This window comes from Podarcis vaucheri, assembly GCF_965113315.1.
Source record: "Podarcis vaucheri genome assembly, chromosome: 16".
Classification (NCBI taxonomy): Eukaryota; Metazoa; Chordata; class Lepidosauria; order Squamata; family Lacertidae; genus Podarcis; species Podarcis vaucheri.
In genome coordinates, this window is record NC_138754.1 from 18,605,179 (window position 1) to 18,631,208 (window position 26,030).

Here is a 26,030-nt window from a genome sequence, read left to right on the forward strand (position 1 = left end):
TGACCGAGGGATAGCAGGTTGCTAGCTCCGAGGAGAGTCCAATCCTGGGGGTTTCCTTTCGCTGAGGTTTCCTTTTGCTGTGCCTCAAATGCTGAGGTTTTCTTTTTAGCTTTGCCTCACACGTTGAGGTCCCCCCCCCCAAGCCTCACACGGTTCCCTTTTAGGTTTGCCTCACCTGGAGCACCACTTGAGGTGTTCTCAAAGTAAAGGAAGGATTGAACTCTGATTAATAAGAATACACAGAAGCTTGAACCAGCAAGACTCTGGGAAGGGTGCGTATAATAATCTCTGCATGCCTCCACCCCTCGGCCCAGGTCGTTTTATTCACAAAAGAACTTTTACAGAGTGTTCATAAGAACCAATCAGATTTCCTCTGAGCATTTCAACAAACCCCATATGGATACAAAGTTAAACTACCAAAACTAATTAAGCACACATATTTCTGGGGTAAACAAAACAGAACTACAAAGAAGTACATTTGGCAACCCCTGAGGTCATAAACAAGCAATATACATGATAAGGAGGATGGCCAGGAAGACAGCGATCATTATAACCTTCAGGTGAGATCTGTTTCCTGGCCATAAGATTAACATCCTAAGATTAACATTAGAAAAGCTACATCAAAGAAACTGCCCACTGTCTTTAATGACCCATGTTGCCTGCCTGGCGAAGCAACTGGGCTGTGTAAGTGACTTGTCAAGCAAGAGAGATGAGCAGTAGAGGAAATGGCCAGAGGCAGAGGGTTGTGGGATTTGATCAGAAATTATTGTCAATGAATTAAACCCAGTCAACACAATGTATTCATCGTGGACACAATGACTTGATGCATATTTTATAATACCTCATAGTAGTCCCACCTGACCCCACACTCTGGATATTTGCACTCCTACAAGGTCATTCATTTCTATAAACCTTTTAAGAACTGTATTACACTCTGCAAACATTTCTGTGTGTTCAGGAATGCAAGTGGCCCCCAACCGGCCAAGGCCATTATTCCGTGGTATCCATCTTGAACATGATACCATGTCACTGGCACACCGTGGTCCTCTAACCGCTTCTTGTACAACAGCCCATCGTCCCGGAATCCATCATATTCACAGGTTAGAATGAAAGTCCCCGGGAGCTGGCGGATTATGTCATCCTCTGCTAGAAGGGGGGCAAACATTGTCTCAGTACCTCTTTTAACTTGTTTATAAAGTTGTTCTGAAAATGGAGCGGGTTCTACAGGAACATAGCCCCTAGCTTTAAATTCTTCTGGAATGTTATCAGCACTTATCCATTTTTGGTATTTCTCTCTCAAATCAGGAGGGACATGGGCGCCTTTCAGAACTCCATCTACATTCATTGTCTTCCCAGTGAGATATGTCAAACCAACTTTGACAGTTCTTTTCCGGAACATAGGAGTAACTGAATGGTTTTGCTGATAGGATGGCAGATTGAAGTCCATTCCTTGGAGGAATGGGTAAATGAGGACCTGAGCTCGCACTCTTGGGAGGTCCTCTCTGGTCACCAGTTCTTGGCAAATGGCTGCAGTAAAAGTGCCTCCACTACTCTCCCCAGCAATGGCAATGCGGCTGGCGTCCACTCCATATTCCTTTGCATTTTTCATAAAGTATATTACAGCAGTTAAACAGTCCAGTACAGGGACTGGATACGGATGCTCAGGAGCTAAGCGATACCTAAAGAGAAGGCAAGATGTCATCAGCATTCATCATGTTAAGTCGTGGGCGAACATATCAGACGACACAGCGATTCTTCCAAAGCAGCTCTTTATTTGTAAGCTGGAACAGAACTGAACTGAGGAGCCCGGTCAGCCTGCTTATATAGAGCTCCACAAGAATGCAACAGTAACCATTTTCTGTAACTAGACAATCACTGAACGTCACTTTCAATCCTTCATTTGCATACAAACTATCCAATCACTGAACGTCACTTTCAATCCTTCATTCCATAACTATCTACAGTATCCCCCTGCTGGCCCAGGGTGAGAACTTCAGTACATAACACATCATACACTTTGCAGCATTTTCCTGCAATGGCATATTGCAAGGGTGGCACCCCTAGGGCCACATTCCTTTCTATGCAACCTTCCTGGGGGCCACATGTCAGCTGTGGGTGGGACCAGAGAGCAAAATGGAAAGCAAATGCGAACTTTCCCACTGGACAAGTAGGTTGGTTCCTACACACAGCCACACACCTTTCTCTACTCTCCAACCAAGCAAGCAAGACACATTCACACCAGTCAGATGCCACTCAAGGATGGTGCAAAAGAGGGGCAATGGTGCAGGGGTGGGGTCTGGGGTCAGAGGGGAAATGAAGAGGCCCAGAGTGCAGCATTCAGCCCCTGTGGCTGATGCTCTGCACCCAAATATAAACTAGCAAGTTCAGCATCCCATTCTCAGTGGCCGCTGGTCAAATCTGATTCCGACCATAGAGGCAGACTATAGCCAGCATAGCTAGGAGCCACTGGTAGCCTTATACTCTGCCCAATTATTTAATGCCCTTTCAAAGCCATCGACACTGGAATCTATCTCTGCTTTCTGTGGGAACTGGTTCCGTAGTTTAACTTTGCACTGTATGGATAAGTACTTTCTTTTATCTGAATCTTCTAGCATTCAGCTTCATTGAATGTCCACATGTTCTAGAGTTCAGAGAGAGCGACAAACACATTTCCCCAGGCCACTTTCCACATGACATGCCTAATATAACCAACTTCTATATTTTGAATGTTTCCTTGATTTCCTTTTCCGTCCCAGGAAAACAACCCCAGTTCTGAATCACCTCCAGTATGTCCCACCATGCCTTCCTGAGATCAGTGCTTCCCACTCTTTCTGCCCACTTTAAACCATATGGCCTTAAAGCCAAGAACTCCAGTTCACCCACCTTGGCCAGGAGGCTTCAGATCATGCACCAAAGGTGCATTAAGGCAGTGAGGGCAGCCATTGGGAGAGATGATGTCCATTACTGTCGGGAAGGCTTGCCTTGTAAAGGGCTCCGAAGCCCTGGCAAATGACACTTCTCCCATTGCCCAATGTACCACTGCTCTCATTGGATGGTAAGTGTGGCTGACGGGACAGTTGGGAACAGCTTGAGCTTATTTGCCAAAGAGAAGTTCACCTTAACTCCAGCTGCACTTTCCCTCTCAACCACAGGGCCATTTTGCCTTAGGAGAAGAATCCTAATGGCTTTTTATGGGTTGATGTGGTGGTTTTCTGTAAAAGTAGTTTAATGGCCTGATCCAGCAGAGCTCTTCTTATCATTAAAGCCAGAGGGCTTGGGTCCAAAGGCATAAAAATCAAAATACAAAGTTGAACACCCATTCTAAAGGTTGGCAAATTCACCATGTTGGCAAAATCAGCTTTCTTCTGGGCTCATGTGGAAGGGTTAGAAACTGAGGGGAAATACTCTTTTTTCTGCTACAACAAGCATGAAGATACTTACTCAGCACACATAACCACTGAGTCAGTTTGGTGGGCAATGGAAAGGCAGATCATTTCAGAGGTTCCTAGGGGGAAAAAACACATCACACACTGCCTGCTGTGAGCAATTATTTGTTACGCTCCATTACACATTTCCTTGGTCATTCACATTGAAATCACTGTGAGTTAAATCCCCTGTGAGTTAGTCCTACTGAAAGTAAAACTGTTGAAATTAACAGATATGACCAATACTTTTCCCCCCAGGGGGTACACAAGGGTATGCAGTACCGGCACCTCTTTGTTGTTGTTGTTGTTTAAAAGTGTGGCACTTACCTTAACAACTTCATGGTGAGTACTGGCACCTCTTTTTCTAGAAAAAAAGGACTGGATATGACTAATATTGCTGTGTCATAAATGTCTGTTTTTAATGTCCATGGAGGCACAGGTCAATTCTGCGTCCAGGGCAACTGTTTACCAGCTCCATCTGGAATGCAGGCTGAGACCCTACATGCCCGCAGACTGTCTCGCCAGAGTGGTGCATGCTCTAGTTATTTCCTGCTTGGACTACCGCAATGTGCTCTACGTGGGGCTACCTTTCAAGGTGACCCGGAAACTACAACTAATCCAGAATGCAGCCACTAGACTGGTGACTGGGAGCAGCCGCCGAGACCACATAACACCAGTCTTGAAAGACCTAAATTGGCTCCCAGTACGTTTCCAAGCACAATTCAAAGTGTTGGTGTTGACCTTTAAAGCCCTAACCGGCCTCCATCCAGTATACCTGAAGGAGCATCTCCACCCCTATAGTTCTGCCTGGATACTGAGGTCCAGCACCGAGGGCCTTCTTGCAGTTCCCTCACTGCAAGAAGCAAAGTTATAGGGAACCAGGCAGAGGGCCTTCTCTGTAGTAGTGCCCACCCTTTGGAATGCCCTCCCACCAGATGTCAAAGGAAAAGACACCTACCAGATTTTTAGAAGACATCTGAAGGCAGCCCTGTTTAGGGAAGCTTTTAATATCTGAAGGACTATTGTATTTTAATATTTTATTGGAAGCCGCCCATAGTAGCTAAGGAAACCCAGCCAGATGGGCGGGGTATATATATTATTATTATTATTATTATTATTATTATTATTATTATTATTATTATTATTTCATAAAATATATATGCTACTTGATTGTAGAAAATAACAACAACAACAACCATGTATAGGCTGCACAAATCACCCCCACCTCACCCCCGTCCACGGCAAACATTTCAGGATCTTTACATTAAATTACAATGACAAATTGTCTTCTAACAATACAGTGGAACCTCTACTAGCGACAACAATCCGTTCTGGAGGCCCGTCTGTGGCGTTTGCCCCCTAGGATGTGTCAAGGAAAGGGTTAAAATGGGTGTGAAGTGATTGGCCAGTGAGAATGCGAGGGGGGAGTAAAAGATAGAGTGGGAGGTTTTGAAACGTCAGTTGAGCTCTGGGAGTTGACGGTTGAGGTTTGGGAGTTGGGAGTTGAGGTTTGTCAGTTGGGAGTTGAGGCTTGGGTGTTGGAGAAGGAAGAGGGTGGATTAGCAGTGGGTTGGTTGAGTTGTATTGTGAGAGAGTGGGAGGAATTGTTAGGGAGTTAGATAGATAGTTGGGAATTATTCAGTTTGAAGTTGTAGGAACTAAGATTAGGAAACTGACCAGAGGAAAATAAACTGCAACCACATGCTTGTTCTTGCTCTTAAAAATAAACTTGATTATTTGTTTATGTTAACAACTGTCTGGACTCCGCGTGTCCCCATGAGAAGCGGGGTGGTGGCAGCGAAGAAAGCAACCGCAGTGGTGGCACAGGGTCAATAGACCGTGAAACGTGCGGGGGCCCTGTGTGATCGCCACACCGTCCTTATGGCGAAACGGGTTGCTGGGAGAGGCGCCATTGTGCGCAGGCACGGACGACAATGAAGGACTCCAAACTGATCATAAAGGACCTGGTTTTTGATAATTATGCATGCTAAATGTTTTGTTTTAAACAGGCAGGAATTCTGGGGAAAATGGGCATCTGCCATAGATATTCCATAATCAGGGCCATGTGCCTATTCATTCCGATAATGAAGGACTCCAAACTGATCATAAAGGACCTGGTTTTTGATGGGGTGCCTGTGAGGGTGTACTGGCCCAAGACATCACCTGCTGGGAACAGGAAAGGAATCATCTTTCTTCATGGAGGTGCTGCGGTGGCTGGAAGCATTCGTAAGTTCTGTGAAATGTGTTGGAAATGGTAGAACCTCTATTTACAACCGCCACCACTCGCGGACATTCTAAGTTGCGACCACAGCAAACCCGGAAGTAAGTGGCGGGTTTGCTGCCGTTCGCGCCTGCACAGAAGCGGGTAATTATCGGAATGAATAGGCACATGGCCCTGATTATGGAATATCTATGGCAGATGCCCATTTTTTCCAGAATTCCTGCCTGTTTAAAACAAAACATTTAGCATGCATAATTAGCATTAGATATTTTTCCATTTGCAATTTTTTAATACTTAAAAAAGTATTTTGGGACCGTCTAATCCAGCCTTTAGAAATGATCATGACCAGTACTTTGACACAGGGTGAGATACCTGATACTTGTAAGACCATTCCCTGCTGAAAGGCCCATTTCCCCTTGGCCTAGGGGGCAGGGCCCAGACTCACCTTGAACAGCTAAAAGGGGATGCTGGGAGGCCAGAGGGGCATTGCTGGAACAACTCTTGGGATATGGCAATTGGCTAAAAAGTTTTAAAATCTTTAATTTTAGTTCCCCTGTTTTGTTTTTGTTGGGTTGGGGTTGGTTAAATGTTTTGTTGGGATTGGCAGCTATTTTAATTTGGGTATTATTATTATTATTATCATTATTATTATTTTATATTGATTTATAGGTTTATTTTAATCTGTATAAGATATTCTGTTTGTTAATATTTGATGTTTTATTATGCTTATATATGCTGTAAGCCACCCAGAGTGGCTGGGTAAACCCAACCAGATGGGCGGGATACAAATAATAAAATTAGTATTATTATTAGTATGCCAATATCACATGACCCAGCCCAAGTCAATAATTATAGACCTATTACTTTGCTTAATTGTAATTATAAATGGTTTGCGGCAATATTAGCAAGAAGACTCAAACAAGTGTTAGGAAACTTAATACATGAAGACCAGACATCATTTCTGCCGATGAGGCAGTTAAAGATAATGTTGCAATTGCATTAAATGCTACTGAATATTTTGAAAAAAGAAATGATTAGCAATTACCCGTGGTTTTTCTAGATGCAGAGAAAGTGTTTGATAATTCACTGGTCAACAACAAATTTGTTGTCTGCATTTTTTTAGTTGATTTAGGACGAATCTGATGCGCTGAATCCCAAAATCACATTGGTTTTGCTCAATCAGGTCAAGTTTTTGAGCTATAGACACATGTCATTTTTTATGTTTTTGTTCACATGTACGCTTGTGTGGAGCATTTTAGAAGAAGTTGGTGGGGGTAAAATGCCATGTTGAATAATTGTTTTGATTGGAAATGATTATTTTAATGACAAGAAGTATTCAGGTCCGATAGTTCTGGGTGATTATTTGGAAAAGGGTTCAGTTTGAAGTCATAAAACCTCGAAATCTTCCATAAATTGGTGCGGCTGGGATCAACAGAAAGAACTGGAGCAGCCTCAAGTATCCTGATCTTCAATCAGCACATCATCCTGTAGCTCATTGTGATGAAATTCCAGTGCCTATCTTCGGAGATCTTCCTGACATTAGTGACAAAGATGCCTCCAGGGTTGAAGGACATGAAGAAGAAGAAGTGGTTCTTGAAGATGATGCTCCCACATCCATTTTCGCAAAAGGAATTGAATGATCTAGTTCGTGACCTCAGCTTGTAAAGGACTCTGCCGAACTGTTGGCATCCAGATTGAAGGGGAAAAAAACCTCTCTGACAGAGCTTGCATCAGCTTCTTCCGCAACAGGCATCAAGAGTACCTCCGTTTTTTCTCGGAAGAGAAAGACGTGGTATACTGTGCAGATATTGCGCAGCTTCTGCTCAAGCTTGGAGTGCCACAGTACGAACCCAAAGATTGGAGACTGTTCATTGACAGCAGCAAGCGATCACTGAAATGTGTTCTGTTACACAACGGCAACCAGTTTGCCTCTATACCCCTGGCTCACTCGAGTACACTGAAGGAGAACTATGAAGCGGTGAAGTATGTGCTGGAGAAAATTGGTTATGATCAGCATAAGTGGTTTATTTGTGTTGACCTGAAGATGGTGAACTTTTTGTTGGGACAACAGTCTGGCTTCACCAAGTACCCATGTATTCTGTACATGTGGGAAAGTAGGGACTGTGCTCAGCATTACACAAAGAAGGACTGGCCTGTGCGGGAGGAATTGGTGCCTTGCAAAGAAAGGAACGTCATCAATGACCCTCTGGTGGACAGAGACAGAATACTCTTCCCACCGCTGCACATCAAGCTTGACTTAATCAAGCAGTTCACCAAGGCTCTGGACAAGGATGGTGACTGCTTCACTTACTTGTGCCAGGCTTTTCCAGGATTGACCATGGAGAAGTTGAAAGCTGGCATCTTTGATGGTCCTCAGATCCGTCAGCTCATCAGAGATCCAGAGTTCAGAAAGTCAATGAATGAAGTGGAACTGGAAGCATGAAAGGCATTTGTTCTGGTAGTGAAGAACTTTCTTGGCAACAATAAGGCCAAAAACTACATAGAACTTGTCAACAACATGCTGACTGCTTTCAGAAACCTGGGCTGCAACATGAGCATCAAGATGCACTACCTATTTTCACATATGGACCAATTTCCTGAGAAACTGGGTTCAATGAGTGATGAGCAGGGGGAGAGATTCCATCAGGACAGGACAGAGATGGAGACCAGGTATCAGGGTCACTGGGACAGTCATGATGGCTGACTACTGTAGGACTCTGAAGAAATACCTCCCTGCTGCTGAGCATTCCAGGAGTTCCAAGAAACGGAAGTTCAAGCCCTGAAGTTTGAAAAATGGTGAAGCAACATGCAATTTACGTGTACTTACCTTTATCAACGCCCACCATTCAGTTTACAGTAAACCTGACCTGATGGAGAGAAACGGATGCCATTTCCTGATTCAGCAGTGCAAAAATACCCTAAATCAGTTGTAGAAATCTAGACAACATTCAAAAGGTAAAAAATTGTTACCCAGTGTAATGCTTCTTGGGGTTGGTGGTGGGAATTACTAGATAAAATGGGGTTCAGGGAGAAATTTGTGAGAGGAATAAATACGTTATATACAGAGCGATTTACAAACAGTAAACAGAATTTTATAGGAAAAATGCATTATTGGCAAGGAAACAAGAGAAGGTTGTCTACTTTTACCATTATTGTTTATTTTGGTTTTAGAACTGTTGTGTGGGGTTATTAGAGAAAATGATATACGAAGCCTCCAAGTGAGTCTTCAAACTTACAAACTGAGGGCATTTGCGGATGATGTGGTATTGTTCATGGAAAACCTGATGAAAAATGTGGTTAAGGTACTGGAAGCAATAAAGCAGCTTGGTGATTTTCTTTTATAAGAGAAAGAAAGTAGTGGGTAGCAGAGGGCGGGAGATAAAAACACTGTGGAAAGTGGACCAGATATCAAAATTTACTTGAACGGAAATCACTTTTATGATTATCTCCTATTGAAGCCAGTGCACTAAGGAAATTAAACATTCAAGAGAATTGGGGTACTTATAGAGACATACTGTGTTTTTCTGGTAATGCATGTAAAATGAAAAAGTTAGAAGAAATTCAAGAATGGGTATCAGATTGGTTTCAATATTTTCAAATTAATGAGCATTTTTTTAAAGAATTATTCTAAATTATTTTATTGACTCTAAAGGGTTGCAGCCCCTTTTATAGAGGTGTCTTCATCCCCATGATATATGTAAAATATACTTACTAGTGCCAATCCATATCCCACTAAGAAATCGTGAAGCAGCATTATTGGGCGATAGGACAGTCCTTGAGGCAGGTGGGTCCTGGTAAGACGATAAGAAACTCCCCACACTAACAGCAAGAAATGAATGAAAATAGTTGTATATAATATCAGCATCCACAGAGTTTCACCAAACGCCATTTCCCTTAAACTCAGAGGCACAGAGACAAGGACTTTGCCTTGGCCAACGCTGGTGGCTTTTATAGGAGAACAATCTATACCATGTGGAAAAGAACACCCTAGGCCAACCCATATAGTTCTCAGTTGAGAATAAAACAAATAGTTTAGTAATTGAGTAAAACATTGCAGCTATCCTGGATTCCTGAAAGACACTGTTGTTCCTCGCACAGGGTGTGGATACGCATTGGTGGGTATGAATTTGCCTATCTTCTCCTCCCAAGGGAAGTCGTGCATAGGAGTTTGCCTGCCCTCCCACACAAAATCATTGTGCCTCTTCCCTCCCTGAGGAGTTTATCAGGGGTAATTAAAAGAGACTGCACATCAATGCAGGTGGGGCTGGCTTGCACTGCAATGGCATCCTCCCAACAGGAGGGTCACTGCAACTTTCCAGAACAGTGTGGTGAGGAAAGAGGTTTGGCGCTGTGCAGGCTGACGAATTTTGAAGGGGCAGAGGAACCAGGGACCAAATTGCAAACATCCGCTGGATTATGGAGAAAGCTTATGGAGAAATTAATAATAATTGAATTTATATACCACCCTATACCCAGAGGTCTCAGGGCGGTTCACATAAAAGGATTACAATATGATAGAATGGTGGACAACTTACAAAAGTTTATTAAAACAAGTGGGAGGAAAGTATAAATTTATAAAAAATAAGGAATTATCAGGAAAACTAACAACATGGATACAATATCATCATTTGAATGGAGTATTTAAGAAAGATAGGCTACAAGGGTCTGGGGAACAAATATCACAACTGGAGAGAGACCTGTTGGAATGGAATGTAAAAGTGCTGTCTATAATGTATAAAATATTATTGGAATGGGAGACAAAGGGTGAGGAAGTACAATCCCCAGTGATACATTGTGCAATAGAAATTGGTCATAATATAGACATGGAAGCATGGGGACGATTGTGAAATATGGATATAAAATTTATAGCATGTTATGGTTTAAGAGGAAACGATCTATCAATGGTATCTAACCACTGGCAAAAATGGCAAAAATGTATAAATCTAAATCAAATAAGTGTTGGAAATGTAAAAAGAAAGAAGGTTCTTTTTATCATGTGGTGGTATGTAGTAAGGTTAAAGCTTACTGGGAAATGATATATCATGAATAGAAAAGGATGTTTAAAATAATGTTTATAAAAAGCCCAGAAGCTTTTCTTATGGGAATTATAGGGACAGAACTACCTAAACTGTATAGAAACTTGTTCGCGTATGCTACTACAGCAGCAATAATGCTACTTGCCCCAAAATGGAAAGAAGTAGAAGTCCCAGCAAAGGAAGAATGGATACAGAAAACTTAAGGAATATGCAGAAATGGCAAAACTTACCAGAAAAATAAAAAACCCAGATAGCAAACTTTTTATAAAAGAATGAAAATGGTTTATTGAATATTTACAGATACATTGTAAACAGATAAGAACATTCACAGGATTATTGTTACAACCTGAAGTTTCAAAAGAGTATATATTTAAAGTAGAAGAATAAATTAAGTTAATTTGAAAATGCAGAAGATATTAAAAATGAATATCCCTTCCTCCCTCTCTCTCTCTCTTTCTCAATGTGAAGTCCCAAAATTGTCACATCATAACTCCAGGCAGATGTTGCTACATAATATCTGCTTGAGTTTGAAGATTTAGCAACGAGAAACATCTGTGCAAAAAGTTAAGCCAAGTCCTTTGGAGTGCAATGGGTCCATTTCATTATACCCACATTAGACAGAATTCTATTCAAACCCAGATACCCGGACACACAAAAGGCAAGACATTATGCTGCTCTCTCCATATCAGGCCAACAAGCAAGAAGATGCCGTTGGATCTCACCATCCTCTGATCACTTGAATTCAAACTTTGAGCTGCCAAGGAGAACCTTGAAATGTCATCCAGGCCAATAAGTCAGTGAGCAAACAGGTGCAAGCAGTATATTCAGATCAGGTGTTAAGAAGTGGGTGGTCAGGGCAGCCCTCTGCTGCAGCCTATCTGCAGAGGGCTTCCAGAGAAGGACCCACCATCCTAAGGGCCAGCTAGGAAGGGCAAGGGTGTCTATAAAAAAGGTAAAGGGACCCCTGACCATTAGAGCTAGTCGTGGCCGACTCTGGGTTGCGGCGCTCATCTCGCTTTACTGGTCGAGGGAGCCGGCGTACAGCTTCTGGGTCATGTGACCAGCATGACTAAGCCGCTTCTGGCGAACCACAGCAGCGCACGGAAACGCCTTTTACCTTCCCACCAGTGTGGTCCCTATTTATCTACTTGCACTTTGACGTGCTTTCGAACTGCTAGGTTGGCAGGAGCAGGGACTGAGCAACACGAGCTCACCCAGTTGCAGGGATTTGAACCGCCGACCTTCTGATCGGCTCTGTGAAACCACACTGACCTTCTGATCGGCTCTGTGAAACCCACAGCGCCACCCGTGTCCCAAGGGTACCTATACCCTTCACAAATTAGGGCCATGATACCTGAAGGAACTCCACACGTGGGCCTATTCAGATCAGACGTGCACACCTGAAAACAGACTGGGATCTACCCAGGCCCAGATGAGAAATGGATCTGTTGCCAAGTGCCAATCTATGTCCCAAGAGTCACTATTGGTACTAACTGAAGTTTCAGAATTCAACTCCTTGCATAACACATTGCAGAAATCCAAATGGAAGGTTGCCAGTGTTAATTCTGAGATCAAGATAAAGCTGCAGGCCAGCATTTATTTGTCCTCCCCCCAACCCCACCCCGCTCCTCTTTCTCCATTTGCTCTCCTTTCCCCCTGCTTCCTCAGCACTTCCCTCCATCTGCAGCAGGCTGCTTCTTTCTGTCTTTCTATCCAGTGGCAGCAGGATGCCTGGAGCTGACAAGGAAGGTGAGGAGCCGCCCCAGGTGTCACCACTGAGGGGGTGACAAAATACCGGGCGGCACTCATCGTGGCACCTGCAGTGCGCCCAAGTCATGTGTCTCGCAGGCTTAGTGCTGCCCAAACGGTCCACCCACTGCCTCTCCCCCAGATGTAGGGCGGTTGAGTGGGAGGAAACAGGCTCCTCAACACGCCACCCCAGGTGCCCAAGCGGCTTCCTCCGCCGCTGCAGACAAGTACGCCCAAAGGGAGAGGGGAGTCCTGTTATGTACTGAAGTTCTCACCCTGGGCCAGCAGGGGGATACTGTAGATACTTATGCAAATGAAGGATCGAAAGTGACGTTCAGTGATTGGATAGTTTGTATGCAAATGAAGGATCGAAAGTGACGTTCAGTGATTGGCTAGTTACAGAAAATGGTTACTGTTGCATTCTAGTGGAGCTCTATATAAGCAGGCTGACTTGAGCTCCTCAGCTCAGTTGAAGGTGATAGACTATATGGAACTGGTGGAAATGACTGACAGAATCCGAGACCAGGGAGAAGAGTCGGTGGAGGAATATTGGAAGAAATTTAAAGACTATTTACAGAAACATTGTAAAATTAATGAATGTTAGAATGATGTTGGAATGAATCTAGGTGATTTTAGCAATAATGTATCAAAGATTTAAGAAAAATAGACTGTTAATTGGTGAAAAGAGGGAAAGTAAACTTATATCAAGATCAAGATAAATTTTCAGGATAAAAATTTTGAAGAGAGGGAAAGGATTTGCTGAAATGGATAATTGACTTAGAATACAAAAAAGGGAGGTGTGAGGAGGTCAGGGAAACAAGCAAATGAAAGATAAGCTATGGGAAGGTTTGATTTGTTTTTTCCTCTGTTTTCTTTTTTCTTTTGTTTTTAATTGTCTCTATTTTTCATTTTTTATTGTGATGTGTTGGTTTTGTTATTGTTCAATTTGGTGTTTTTTCTTTTGTCTTTTTGTAAACTTAAAACTTTAATAAATACTATTTAAAAAAAAAGTCAAATTAATGGGATGTTGAAAGGAAACCTGGTACAAAGTAATTAGCTTTCTAGCAACGCATATTTACCAGAATAAAATTGCCCTTGCCATTGTATATAACTCCACAATTAAAACAAGAACACGGATTAATTGCTGGGATTATAGCCAATTTACCTTGTTATTTTTGTTTTGATTACCCTGTATGGACGACAAGGAGTTGTGTAGCAAAAGGCTGGTAAAGCATAACTCGGGCATAGGCAAACTGGGCCCTCCAGATGTTTTGAGACTAGAGTTCCCATCATCCCTGACCACTGGTCCTGTTAGCTAGGGATGATGGGAGTTGTACTCCCAAAACAGCTGGAAGGCCAAGTTTGCCTATGCCTGGCATAACTATTTCAACCTGCCCGGGGATTTGGAGATAGAGAGTGGGGGGAGAGGGAAAGAGGCCTCTCAAAGAGAGGATAATAAATCAAACAGCAGCATTTCAGAGCATTTTTACACCGACCTGGAAACTCGCCCGTCGCTTCCGGGCAAAAACTTCAGTCAGTGTTGGAGTTAGCTGCACAGACGCCCGGAGCAACAGCCATGCCGTGCACCTGGGGGGGCGTGCGTGCTGGGGGGCGTGCGGTGATCTGCTGTGGGCAGTGGTGGCAACTCGAGCTGCTGCACATGGGGCAGCAGGGTGAACCCCTGCCATGTGCCTTTTTGTCACCCCACCTCAGGGATGACACACAGGGCGGGCTGCCGCCACCGCACACCCCTTCCTACGCCCTGGATGCCTCCTAATAATAAAAATTAAGCCTCGTGTCTGTGTTTGGGTGCTTCCACTCCCACCCCTTTTCCTTGCCTGCCGGGTGCAGGCCGACTCTTCTTCAAACTGGCTTTGCCCAAGGAACGTTCCCTGTTTCCCCTCCCCGCCTCCTCTCAGCCTTCCTCAGGACCAATAACAAGCTGCTCTAAGGGACAGCAGCATCACATTTTCAGATTTGGGACAGCCTCCCACCCCCTATAAGGGACGCGGGTGGCGCTGTGGGTTAAACCACAGAACCTAGGACTTGCCAATCAGAAGGTGGGTGGTTCGAATCCCCGCGACGGGGTGAGCTCCCGTTGCTCGGTACCTGCTCCTGCCAACCTAGCAGTTCGAAAGCACATCAAAGTGCAAGTAGATAAATAGGTACCACTAAAGCGGGAAGGTAAACAGCATTTTCGTGCGCTGCTCTGGTTCGCCAGAAGCGGCTTAGTCATGCTGGCCACATGACCCGGAAGCTGTACGCCGGCTACCTCGGCCAATAAAGTGAGATGAGCACCACAACCCCAGAGTCGGTCATGACTGGACCTAATGGTCAGGGGTCCCTTTACCTTTACCTTTTACCCACCCCTTACCCTGCTTTTCCCAACCTGTAGAAGGAGCAGACTCCAGTTTCTCGCCTCTTGATCCCTCTGCAAAGCTTTTCCCCCACCCTCTCCTCTCCCCCAATGAAGTTTTCTAAATCCGGCCCGCAGACGGTCTGGGAAGCAGCATGTTTTTACATCAGTAGAATGTGTCCTTTTATTTAAATTGCATCTCTGGGTTATTTGTGGGGCATAGGAATTTGTTCATCCCCCCCCCCCTTCAAAATATAGTCCGGCCCACCACATGGTCTGAGGGACAGTGGACTGGCCCCCTGCGGAAAAAGTTTGCTGACCCCTGCTAAGTACCTCTGTGGTGGACAGCAAAGCCAGACCAGAGTTTGGTGATGCAGTCCCTCAGAATTCCACCAGAGGGCTGGAGCCTCTCTGAATGAGTACTAAGCAGAGTGCGAGGAGAAAAATAAAAGGAGCAGTTTCTGAGGGAGTTTTTAGACTGGGCTTGGTTTGAGTGTCTTGGGAGAGTTTTACGCCAGGAGCTAGCTGGAGGGCTGACTTTGAGCCAGGAGAAGTAGAAGCTGTGTGGATACAGCCCACATGGGTCTCATTCCAGTCAGGAGGGGAGAGATCTTCTAGAAAGAGAGACTTCCGGGTTGGCGCCTCCGGCAATGGCGGAGCTCCTCCGATCGGGAAGAACTAGCTCCGCGAAAACTAGGGTCTGACCGCCACGGCAAAGGCGGAGACCCACTGAAATCACAAGCGGGAGAAGCTTGTGAACTTGGGATCCGGCTGGCACCTTTGCGCCTCCCCTACTCGCGGGGAAACCCGGTTTCGGGGATGCGGAGCGACGTGGGGTGAGTGGCGCGGTGCTTCGAATTGACTGCTTCTTTCGCGGAGTGAAGCCGCATTGCTGTTGCTGGAGAGTGCTGACTTTTTCCTGTGGACAATTGGACGTTAAACAACTACCCGTGAGTAGAACGCAAAATTGGATCTTCAAATAATTTAATTCGGCACCGAAAAGGGGAAGGTTTTAAACAGGAAGTCCACCTTCCCCTTTTTTGTAAATAGATTGAAGCAAAGACATTATAAGCTAAAGTCTTTGGAAGCTTTTGGCAAAGGATTGAATTTTCATCGGTTAAAGTTACAAAAAAACCCCTGGAAGCAGGAGAAGGGGGGGGGGTTTGGACTTAGCGAGCCTGCAGGAGGGAGTGAAAAATCAAATTATCACTGCTCCGAACCTGGAAAAGGGCTGCCAGAAAAAGGGAAATTTTGGAAGAGTTCATTGACTGTGAACAGAACATTTTTGACAACTAGTTATATAAGAGAAAGATACTGTTTCCATTGTCCTCTTCTGCGTTTAAAAAAGAGGAAAAGTAACTGGAAAGTGAAACTATTTTTATGGTCTGAATTGTGCTTGAAAGGATTGATACAAGTGGAGACTGTTTCCCTCCAGAGGGAGTTTTTGAAACTGTCACAGGACTGCACCAGCTGTATGATAAGTAAGTGTGAGAACTAGAGATTGACCTTGGACCACTCAAAATGTTGATAGGAGAAACCATTGTGATGGTATTATGTAAGATAAGCTATTCGCTGGAACAGCTCCATAAGAAGACAGATGACACTTCTTTTAAAATTGACAATTTGGACCAAAAAGTAACTAATTGGAGTCAAAAAGTGAGCATCATTACAGGAACAATTCAGGACTTGGCACAAGAAATTACTTTGGTTGGACAGATTGTGAAGGAGAAAGAGAAAGCTGTGGTGGCTGAGCCTAAAGTAATACAAGTGGGATCTTCAGCCATACAGAAGCAAATTGAGGACTATAAGTTGAGGCCTTTTACGATTGAATCTGGAAAAGGCCAGATTTTGAAGATTGGATCCCGGCTTGGACGGAAGAAGGAAAGTTGGAAAGATCCTTCTATGCAGGGATTAACTGACTTTTGGGACATGGACTTGGGTTTGGAGGAGACTGGAGTTTTGGGGGCCTTGGGATTTGGAGGAATATTGAAACATGTCATGAAACATCTTATAGACCTCAGCTTTAACTATGGAAATTTGGCTGACTTGTCTGGAAGGAATAAAAGTATTGCTAGGTTGGAGCTTTCTCGAGATTTGCTTTTTGGCACTAAAGAATATGAAGAAGACCTGCAGAAGGGACCTGGAAAAGCCTCGGACATAAGATCTCCAGGTTGATGGACTATATGGATTTGACGGAAAGGACTGGCAGAATCCGAAACCAGGGAGAGGAGATGATGGATGAAGATTAGAGATTTTAAAGTTTATATATAGAAATATTGCAAAATTAATGAATGATAGAAAAATGGTGGAAAGAAATTTTATGGCCTTAGTAGAAATGTTATAAGGAGTTAAGGATATATGAGTATTTAGTTTTTAATGATAAAAAATATGTTAAGATATTTATAATAAGACAGAAAATAGAGAAAGATGGAAAGGGTTTGCTGAAACAATTAATAGAAGTGGAATACAAAAAAGGAGGTGAGAGGAAGTAGAGGAAACAAGGGAATGAAAAATAGAGTATGGAAAGGGTGTGATTTATGTTTTTAAATGGTTATTGTTTTGTTTTGTTTAGGGTTAGTTTAGTTTAATGTGATTAGGTTGTGTTTTGTATTGTTATATATTGTATTGTATTGTTCTTTTTTTCCTTTCTTTGTTCTTTCTCTTTTGTTTCTTTTCTTTTACTTTTCTGTAAATTTTAAAAGTAATAAACATATTTTTTTTAAAAAGAGAGATCTTTTAGAAAGAAAAGACTCCCAAACCAGTAACAAGGAGTGTGGCAATCCTCAGGGTCTGTTATACTATTTACTTCAATAAGAGTATGTAAACGCAGTCAGTAACATTGGAAGATAAGGACGGATCAAGGACGGCACGCAGGAAGTCACTTACACAGAATTGTATTAATTTGTTATAATTTTTATAATTGGGTTAAAATCTGGAAAATCAATAAAAAAAGTGATGAAGAAGTTCCAACAAAAGAGGAGTGGACTTTAAAACTATTGGACTATATGGAGAAGGCAAAAATAAGAAACCCAAAGGACAAAATGCTTGTGGAGGAGTGGAGATCCTTTTCAGAATATCTGAGAAAATGCTATAGTCAAATGAAAACACAGGCAGGACTGGAAATATAAGCAAAGGAAGGAGAATGCTAAAGGAATCTAATGTTGGATATTTGTTATAGAAATGAGTATTACATTTAGTAGACAAAGGATTTGAACAGAAACATCATGGAAGTAAAAATGAGGAGTCAAAATGTTGAGGGAATATTGTATTGAAACTGAATTGAATTTGTTAAATTGTATGAAAATTAATTTTAAATATATGTAACATAAAGAGAACACGATGCTGTATGAAGTGAGCCAATGGCTTGATCCAGTAGGGCTTTTCTTATGTATTCATAGAGCCCATGGTGATTTTAATAAATTAAACAGAGTGGAACTTTTGATCAGAGTTTTTCTTTTTACTTCAGGATTGGCACAATGAGGAACGATATTTCCCTCCAGAGAAGGGGAAGACTGCCATAGGAAGACAAAGAATGTCATTCATTTCTATAAACCTTTTAAGAACTGTATTACATTCTGCAAACATTTCTGTGTGCTCGGAAATTCAATTGCCTTCAAACCAGCCATGGTCATTATTCCGTGGAATCCATCTTGAACATGATACCATGTCACTGGCACACCGTGGTCCTCTAGCCGCTTCTTGTACAACAGCCCATCGTCCCGGAGAAAATCATATTCACAGGTTAGAATGAAAGCCTCTGGGAGCTGGCGGATTATGTCATCCTCCACTAAAAGGGGGGCAAACATTGTCTCACCAGCTCTTTTAACTTGTTCATAAAGTTCCTCTGAAAATGGAGCAGGTTCTACAGGAACATAGGCCCTAGCTTTAAATTCTTCTGGAATGTTATCAGCATTGATCCATTTTTTGTATTTCTCTCTCAAATCAGGAGGGACATGGGCGCCTTTCAGAACTCCATCTACATTCATTGTCTTCCCAGTGAGATATGTCATACCCAATTTAACCCCTCGTTTCCTGAACAAGGGAGGAACTGATTGGTTTTGCAGATAGGAGGGCAAATTGAAGTCCATTCCTTGGAGGAATGGGTAAATGAGGACCTGAGCTCGCACTCTTGGGAGGTCCTCTCTGGTCACCAGTTCTTGGCAAATGGCTGCAGCAAAAGTGCCTCCACTACTCTCCCCAGCAATGGCAATGCGGCTGGGGTCCACTCCGTATTCCTTTGCATTCTTCAGAAAGTATATTACAGCAGTTAAACAGTCCTGTACAGGGACTGGATACGGATGCTCAGGAGCTAAACGAAATCTAAAGAAAAAACAAGATATCATCAATATTTGACATCATACTTGGGGCTGAGGTACCTTCAGCACCCCCAAGGAGACTGGTCCCCCTAAGTATACTGGCATTTCCATTAAAATGGTTATGTGCTCCACGTCATGTGATCATTTATGCAATATGGGACTTACCGGGGGGGGGGGCAATATTTACTCAGGTTGGCACCCCTTTCTTCATGCAAGCAAGTCAAACTCCAGTCAGGCAGATGCCACTCAAGGAGGATGCAAAAGAGGGGCAATGGTGCAGAAGTGGGGGTCTGCGGTGATTTCAGAGGGAAGAAGAAGAAGAGTTTGGATTTGATATCCTGCTTTATCACTACCCTAAGGAGTCTCAAAGCGGCTAACATTCTCCTTTCCCTTCCTCCTCCACAACAAACACTCTGTGAGGTGAGTGGGGCTGAGAGACTTAAAAGAAGTGTGACTAGCCCAAGGTCACCCAGCAGCTGCATGTAGATGAGCAGGGAATCGAACCCGGTTCACCAGATTACGAGTCCAGCGCTCTTAACCACTACACCACACTGGCTCTTCAGGGAGAACTGAAGAGGCCTGGAGTGGAGCATTGAGCCCCAGTGCCTGAGGTTTTCCATGATAATATAATGCTAGTTCACATCCTGTTCTCAGTGGCCTATGGTCAATCATTGGAGAAACTCACAATCAGAACATGAGTCCTGTGGTACTCTTCCCTCCCACAGCTTCCAGCAACTGCAAAGGTGAACACCCATTCTAAAGGTTGGCAAATTCACGATGTTGGCAAAATCAGCCATTTTCTGGGCTCATGTGGAAGGTTTAGAAACTGTAGCGTGGAGACACTTACTCAACACACATAACCACTGAGTCGGTTCCGTGGGCAAGTGAATGGCAGATCCTTGCAGACGTTCCTGGAAAAGGGCACATAACCTTTAACGAGTCTCCTTTGGCAACAACTAAGTTGAACTGAACCCTTTATAAATGGGGCATCACTAGTTGAAAACCATTATGTACATTTTGTTCCCTCCTGATCAACAGTTTCAATGGGTAAAACTCTGAAGAGAACCAAAAAACCCATACTTTTAAAGCAAGGTGTGCTAGGAAGAACAAAGACTGGGATCCATTTTGGACTGGCTAGCGAAAGGCTGGCTGGGAAAGATGACTTGACTCCAGTGATGCACAGCTGTGGGAACAAGCCCTGCTTGAGATGACCATGGACTCCCTCCATGCAGAATGAACGTGTAAATACGTGAATAAGTCAGAACAGGACCAAACAAACCTCAGACCACATTTTTGGGCTTCTTTCAAATTAATTCTGACCATCTCTGGAAGACCTTTCATAGAAGTCCATTGAAGTACGAAGCACAAATACCTTCTTTGGCATTTTTCATTGACCTTGACATTAGAAATTAATACAGAAGCAGACATCTCTGGAACAGGAAGGCTCAGCCCTGTTTTCTTACCACACAATCCCATCCTGCCATGTTAAGCTGCCTACAGTTCAGAAACTTCAGCAGGTGCAGAATTCAGCAGCCAGGTTGCCCACCATGGTTGGAGCATATAATGCCAATCCTGGTGTGACTGCATTGGCTGCCAATTTGTTTCTGGGCCCAAGCCCAGAACTGTTGTGGCTCCCCGTTTGTGGAATGCTCTCCCCCGGGAGACCCACCTGGCGCCTTCGTTTCATATTGTCAGGGGCCTTTGGCTAATTAACCAATAGACGGCCTTTTAAACTGTGTGTAGCCACAGGTTATTGACATTGTTTGTTGTTATTCTTTATATTGTTATAGATTTGGGGGGAGACCACCCTAAACCTTAGAAATTAATAAATGGTAGGATTTTGATTATTATTTGGAGCAGGCATAGGCAAATTCCAGCCCTCCAGATGTTTGGGACTACAATTCCCATCCTCCCTGATCACTGGTCCTGTTAGCTAGGGATATGGGAATTGTAGTCCCAAACATCTGGAGGGCCCGAGTTTGCCTATGCCTGATTTGGAGTATTGAAGGGAAGATTGGAGGCCAGCGGAAAAAAACACTTTCCAAGTCAGTGCCTCAATTGGATAGAGGCCTTAAAATGACAAAGGGGTTGTTGGCACATATGTGAGGAATTCTTGGGCCTGAGCAGAAAGAGGTTGTCAGACTCATGGCAGTTGGGGGGGGGTTGAGTTTTCAGGAAAAGAGTGTCTTTAGAGCGGTGTTTCCCAAGCTTGGGTCTCCAACTGTTCTTAAACTACAATTCTCATCATCCCATCCTACTGGTTTGGCAGAGAGGTGGTACCCAACTTTTGTAGCAGTATTCATAAAGGTAAAAATAAATACCCAGAGGCAGCAGAAACCACCCCCACCCCTCCATAGCAAACATTTCATGACCTTTACATTAAAGTATCACCCCAAATTCTCCACAAACAACAAAGTGAAACACTTCAAAAACATTTCAAAGAACTTACGGATGCTTGCAAATAGTGCAACCCCTCCATGAAGAAAGATGATTCCTTTCCTGTTCCCAGCAGGTGATGTCTTGGGCCAGTACAGCCTCACAGGCACCCCATCAAAAACCAGGTCCCTTGTGATCATTTTTGGGTCCTTCACTTCTGGAATGAGTAGGTTTATGGCCTTGAGTACGGAATATCTATGGCAGATGCCCAGTTTTTCCAGAATTCCTCCCTGTTTAAACCAAAACATTTAGCATTTTAAATCAGCATTAGATATATGTATTGCATATATGTATTGCCTATGGAACAGAAACCGTGCATGGGACATGACTGCGCTGTTTATCCTTTCCTTCCTCTTGGGATGGAAACTTATTCTCTTTGAGCAGCCCAGAAGTGAAGCCCCTGCCCACTCCCCTTTCCTAGAACGCTTCCTGTTATTTCAAACCTTAAGATGCAACACAAATTGGGGGTATTCAGTGCTAGTACTACTCAGGATAAATCCAGTGGAGTGCATAAGAACCTAAGCAGTGTAGGAGTGCAAATATCCAGAGTGTGGGGATCAGATGGGATTACTATGAGGAATTATAAAATATGCATCAAGCCATTGTGTCAGCTGTGAAAGCATGGTGTTGATTGGGTTTAATTTATTGACAGTAATTTCTGATCAAGTCCCACAACCCTCTGCATCTCTGGCCATTTCCTCTACTGTCCATTTCTCTCTGCTTGCGTACACAGCCCAGCTGCCAGTTGCTTTGCCAGGCATCACAGCTGTCAACCGTCCCTTATTTGGCGGGAAACTCCCTTATCCCAGCGCCGTTTCCCGCTGCTGTCCTGGATTGATGATGTCCCAAAAATCTCCCAGGTTTCAAAGGAAGCAGCTCCTCTCCCTCCCTCCCTCCCTGCCAGCCAGGGAGGAGGGAGGCTCCAGCTGTGTTGCTTGGCTGCGTTGCTCACCCAATAAGGAGTCTAAGAACGACTGGGGGGGTGGAGCTTGCATCCCTTGTGCGGATCAAATCGGCCGCGTTGCCTGGGGACTCGCCTTTGCTCGGCGCTTCCCAGAGAAGCGGTGACGGTGTGGTAATATTGAGGCTTGGAAGTGAGCAATAGCCCTGACGGAGCTGATCTGGGGAAAGGAGAAAGGTCTGTTTATGGAAAGTAACTGCAGCACTTACCAAGTAACCGTCAGCGGGACAGAATGAGAAGCAAGGAAAGGTTAAGTTGGGATCCACCTCTGAATTACCTGATGCGATTTGCCAGGAAGGCCACTGGGTGGTAGCACATTACAAGAGACCAAAGCAAAATGACTGAAACATGAAAAGAGGGTGCCGCGATTGTTTGCAAGGGCAAAAGCCCACCTACAAATTAGCTGAGCTCTTTACTTTTGGACCTGTCATCCCTTATTTTGGCTGCTGATCCCTTATTTTCGAGGCTGCTGATCCCTTATTTTCAAATCTGAAAGTTGACAGCTATGCCAGGCATGTATCCTGGGCTGTGAAAGATAGTGGGCGGCTTTTTTTGTTGTAGCTTTTCTGATATGTTAATCTTAGGATGTTAATCTTAGAACCAGGAAACAGATCTCACACGAAGGTGATAATGATCCCTGTCCTCCTGGCCTCCTTCTTATCATGTATATTGCTTGTTTGTGACTTCCGGGGTTGCTGGATGCACTCCTTTGTAGTTCTGTTTTGTTTACCCCAGAAATATGCATGCTTACGGTAATTAGTTTTTGTAGGTTAACTTTGTCCCCACGTGGGGTTTGTTGAAATGCTCAGAGGAAATCTGATTGGTTCTTACGAACACGGTGACAAAAGTTCTTTTGTGAATAAAACGACCTGGGGCCAAGGGGGCTGGAGACACAGAGAGACAGAGATTATGATACGCACCCTTCCCAGAGTCTTGCTGGTTCAAGCCTCTGTGTGTATTCTTATTAATCAGAGTTCAATCCTTCCTTTAGTTTGTGAATGCCTCAACCCTCCAAAAGTTTCCCCACTGGGACATCTCTGTATTATGGCCAAGATCTTGAGCCCATCTAATCATAGATTAGGCCAATTCATGGAGGAGGCTATTATAGGTATGTTTGCACTATTGTGGGTTGTATGCCGCTGAATTCTGCTTGCTAGGACTCACAACCGCAACCAGTCTTGCTGGTTCAAGCCTCTGTGTGTATTTTCATAACCAGAGTTGAATCCTTCCTTTCCTTTGGGAACGCCTCAAAGCAGAGCCTGCTGGATTAGGACATTGGCCCGTCTAGTCCAGCATCTCGCAGTTGTCAACCAGCTGCCCCAATGGGAAACCCACAAACCCGGACCCAAGCACAGGAGCCCTCTCCCCTCCGGTGTTTCCCAGCAACTGGTGTTCAGAAGCATTGCTGCCTCCATCTCTAGAGCCAGAGCTGCTTCATAAGCATCCATAGCTATTGCCTCCAGGAATTTCTCTATTTCTCGTTGGAAGCTATTCAACTTGGCAGCCATCACTGCCTCTTGTGAGAGTGACTTCCATGGATTGAACATATCATGTGTGAAGAAGTCCTTTCTTCTATCTGTCCTGAATCTTCCAGCATTCAGCTTCATTGGGTTGTCTACAGGTTCTACTGTCGTGAGAGACGGAGGAAAACCTTTCTCTCTCTATTTCCTCCATAATCTTAAGCATTTCTATCATGTCACCTCTTACTTGCCTTTTCTCTAAACTATTTCAAATGTTGCAGCCCTTTTTATAGAGGTGTCGCTTCTTCCCTGTAATATATGTAAAATAAACTTACCAGTACAAATCCATATCCCACTAAGAGATTTAAAAGTATCAATGGTGCAGGACGGCTCATTCCTCGAGGCAGGTGGGTCCTGGCAAGAGTATAAGAAACTCCCCACACTAACAGCAAGAAATGAATGAAAATAGTCGTATATAATATCAACATCCACAGAGTTCCACCAAATGCCATTTCCCTTCAACTTAGAGGCACAGAGACAAGGACTTCGCCTTAGCCAATGCTGGTGGCTTTTATACAAGAACACTCCGTGTCAGCTGCAAGAGAACATCCTCGGCCAACCCACTTAATCTCTCAGCTGAGAAGAAAACAAATTGTTTAGGAATGTGGTGATATGGTGCAGGCTAACCATAGACCTGCTTAACAGCTTATCTTTAGAATGACTCGTGATTAGAATGCCCGAAAACAGGTTGGCTGACAGTTGAAATGGACACAGGCTTCAGCAAATATAGAGCTTGCTTATGCCTAAGGGTTGTCAGTATGTGGCTTCATTGCTTGAGTCAATGTGTAAAAGTATAGGGACACAGACCAAAGAAGGAGAAAAGAAATTAGGAGGAATGGTCATCAAATTCAGAGTAATGGGAGATGTCAACAAGGGGGGGGGGTTAGTATTTTAATTGGGTGGACATGATAGGCTGTAAACCCTGCACATACCCAGCCAATGGGGAAACAGGAGGGAACCTGCCTCGGGTATAAGGGATATAAGCTTCGGTCTTACTATTTTGGGGTGTGTCTGCTTTTGGACACCTGATCTTACAAGTACGTTATTTTGTAATCGATAAACTCTCTACTTCTTCGGCTATTTTGTTCAGATTTTGAGGATCTCACACCCACTTCTAATATTCCTCACACAGGTTGCGGGTGTATGTTCGTTGGTGTGAATTTGCCTAAACTCCCCTGTCAAGTGCCAATCAATGTCCCTGCAGTCGTTATTAGCACTAACTCAGGTTTCCAGCCCATTTCCAAATTCAACTCCTTGTATAACACGTTGCAGTAATCCAAATGGAAGGTAGTCAGTGTTGATTTGTCCTCAAGATAATGCTGCAGGCCAGCACCTAATGCCATGACACCATAGGGTGGAGGTGATGGGGTCAAGGAAGGAAAGCCAACATTGCTGTGTGGGAAAGGGCACAGAAGAAGAGCTCCCTTGTGACAGGCCTTGCTTGAATCAGAGAGGATTGTCTTACTAGCACTCTTCAATTTCAGTGTTTGCAGGGAGGAGAACTTTGGGCCCTTCAACTCAGTTGACACAGAAAGGAGCATTACTCATCCACGTGTACCATGTGGGTGAATGAGAAGTCCCTTCCTCAGAACACTGGGCCCTGTCAGAGAAGAAGTCTGACCTGTCCCCTCCTGGGCGGCCATCTTGTTCTGGGATAGCGGAAGCAACAGGCAAAGCCATCACAGCCTTTGGCAGAGGTGTGTAATAATATATTGAGAGTGGAGAGGGCACCTGAAACCTGGAGAGACGCATTTATAACTCTGATACCGAAGTCTGAGCAAGAGAGATCAGATGTACAGAATTATAGACCAATCTCACTACTTAATGTGGATTATAAAATATTTGCAAATATTCTGGCTAATAGATTGAAAAAAGTTCTATCAGAATATATACATAAAGACCAGGCAGGCTTTCTGCCTGGAAGACATATGAAAGATAATAGTAGAAATATAGTGGATATTTTGGAAATATTAGAGGCTAAAAGAAATACTAAATACATTTAGAAAGAAT

At 43.8% G+C, this 26,030-nt stretch overlaps 1 protein-coding gene and 1 long non-coding RNA gene across 5 annotated transcripts in view; one reads left to right on the plus strand and one right to left on the minus strand.

Moving 5' to 3' along the window:
• Positions 1-10,955, plus strand: part of LOC309521471 — a 177,863-nt gene extending 166,908 nt beyond the window's left edge. The window contains exon 2 of the long non-coding RNA XR_014214681.1: positions 10,661-10,955. This is a non-coding gene — a long non-coding RNA (uncharacterized lncRNA). The remainder of the gene's footprint in view (positions 1-10,660) is intronic.
• Positions 248-24,553, minus strand: LOC309521448 (arylacetamide deacetylase-like 3). Of its 4 annotated transcripts, none has more exons than XM_082203953.1 (4): positions 24,296-24,524; positions 21,553-21,769; positions 3,442-3,505; positions 248-1,679 (listed from the first exon to the last, which is right to left on the minus strand). In XM_082203953.1, the coding sequence occupies exons 1-4, from the start codon at positions 24,470-24,472 to the stop codon at positions 905-907; spliced, it is 1,233 nt and encodes a 410-aa protein (XP_082060079.1). In that variant the 5' UTR covers positions 24,473-24,524; the 3' UTR covers positions 248-904. The 4 variants fall into 4 exon arrangements, with proteins under 4 accessions (XP_082060079.1, XP_082060080.1, XP_082060081.1 ...); XM_082203954.1 differs by lacking the exon at positions 3,442-3,505 and adding an exon at positions 19,951-20,014; XM_082203952.1 differs by lacking the exons at positions 248-1,679; positions 3,442-3,505 and adding exons at positions 17,665-19,107; positions 19,951-20,014 and having other exon boundaries at positions 24,296-24,553.
• Positions 24,554-26,030: the final 1,477 nt, after the last annotated feature.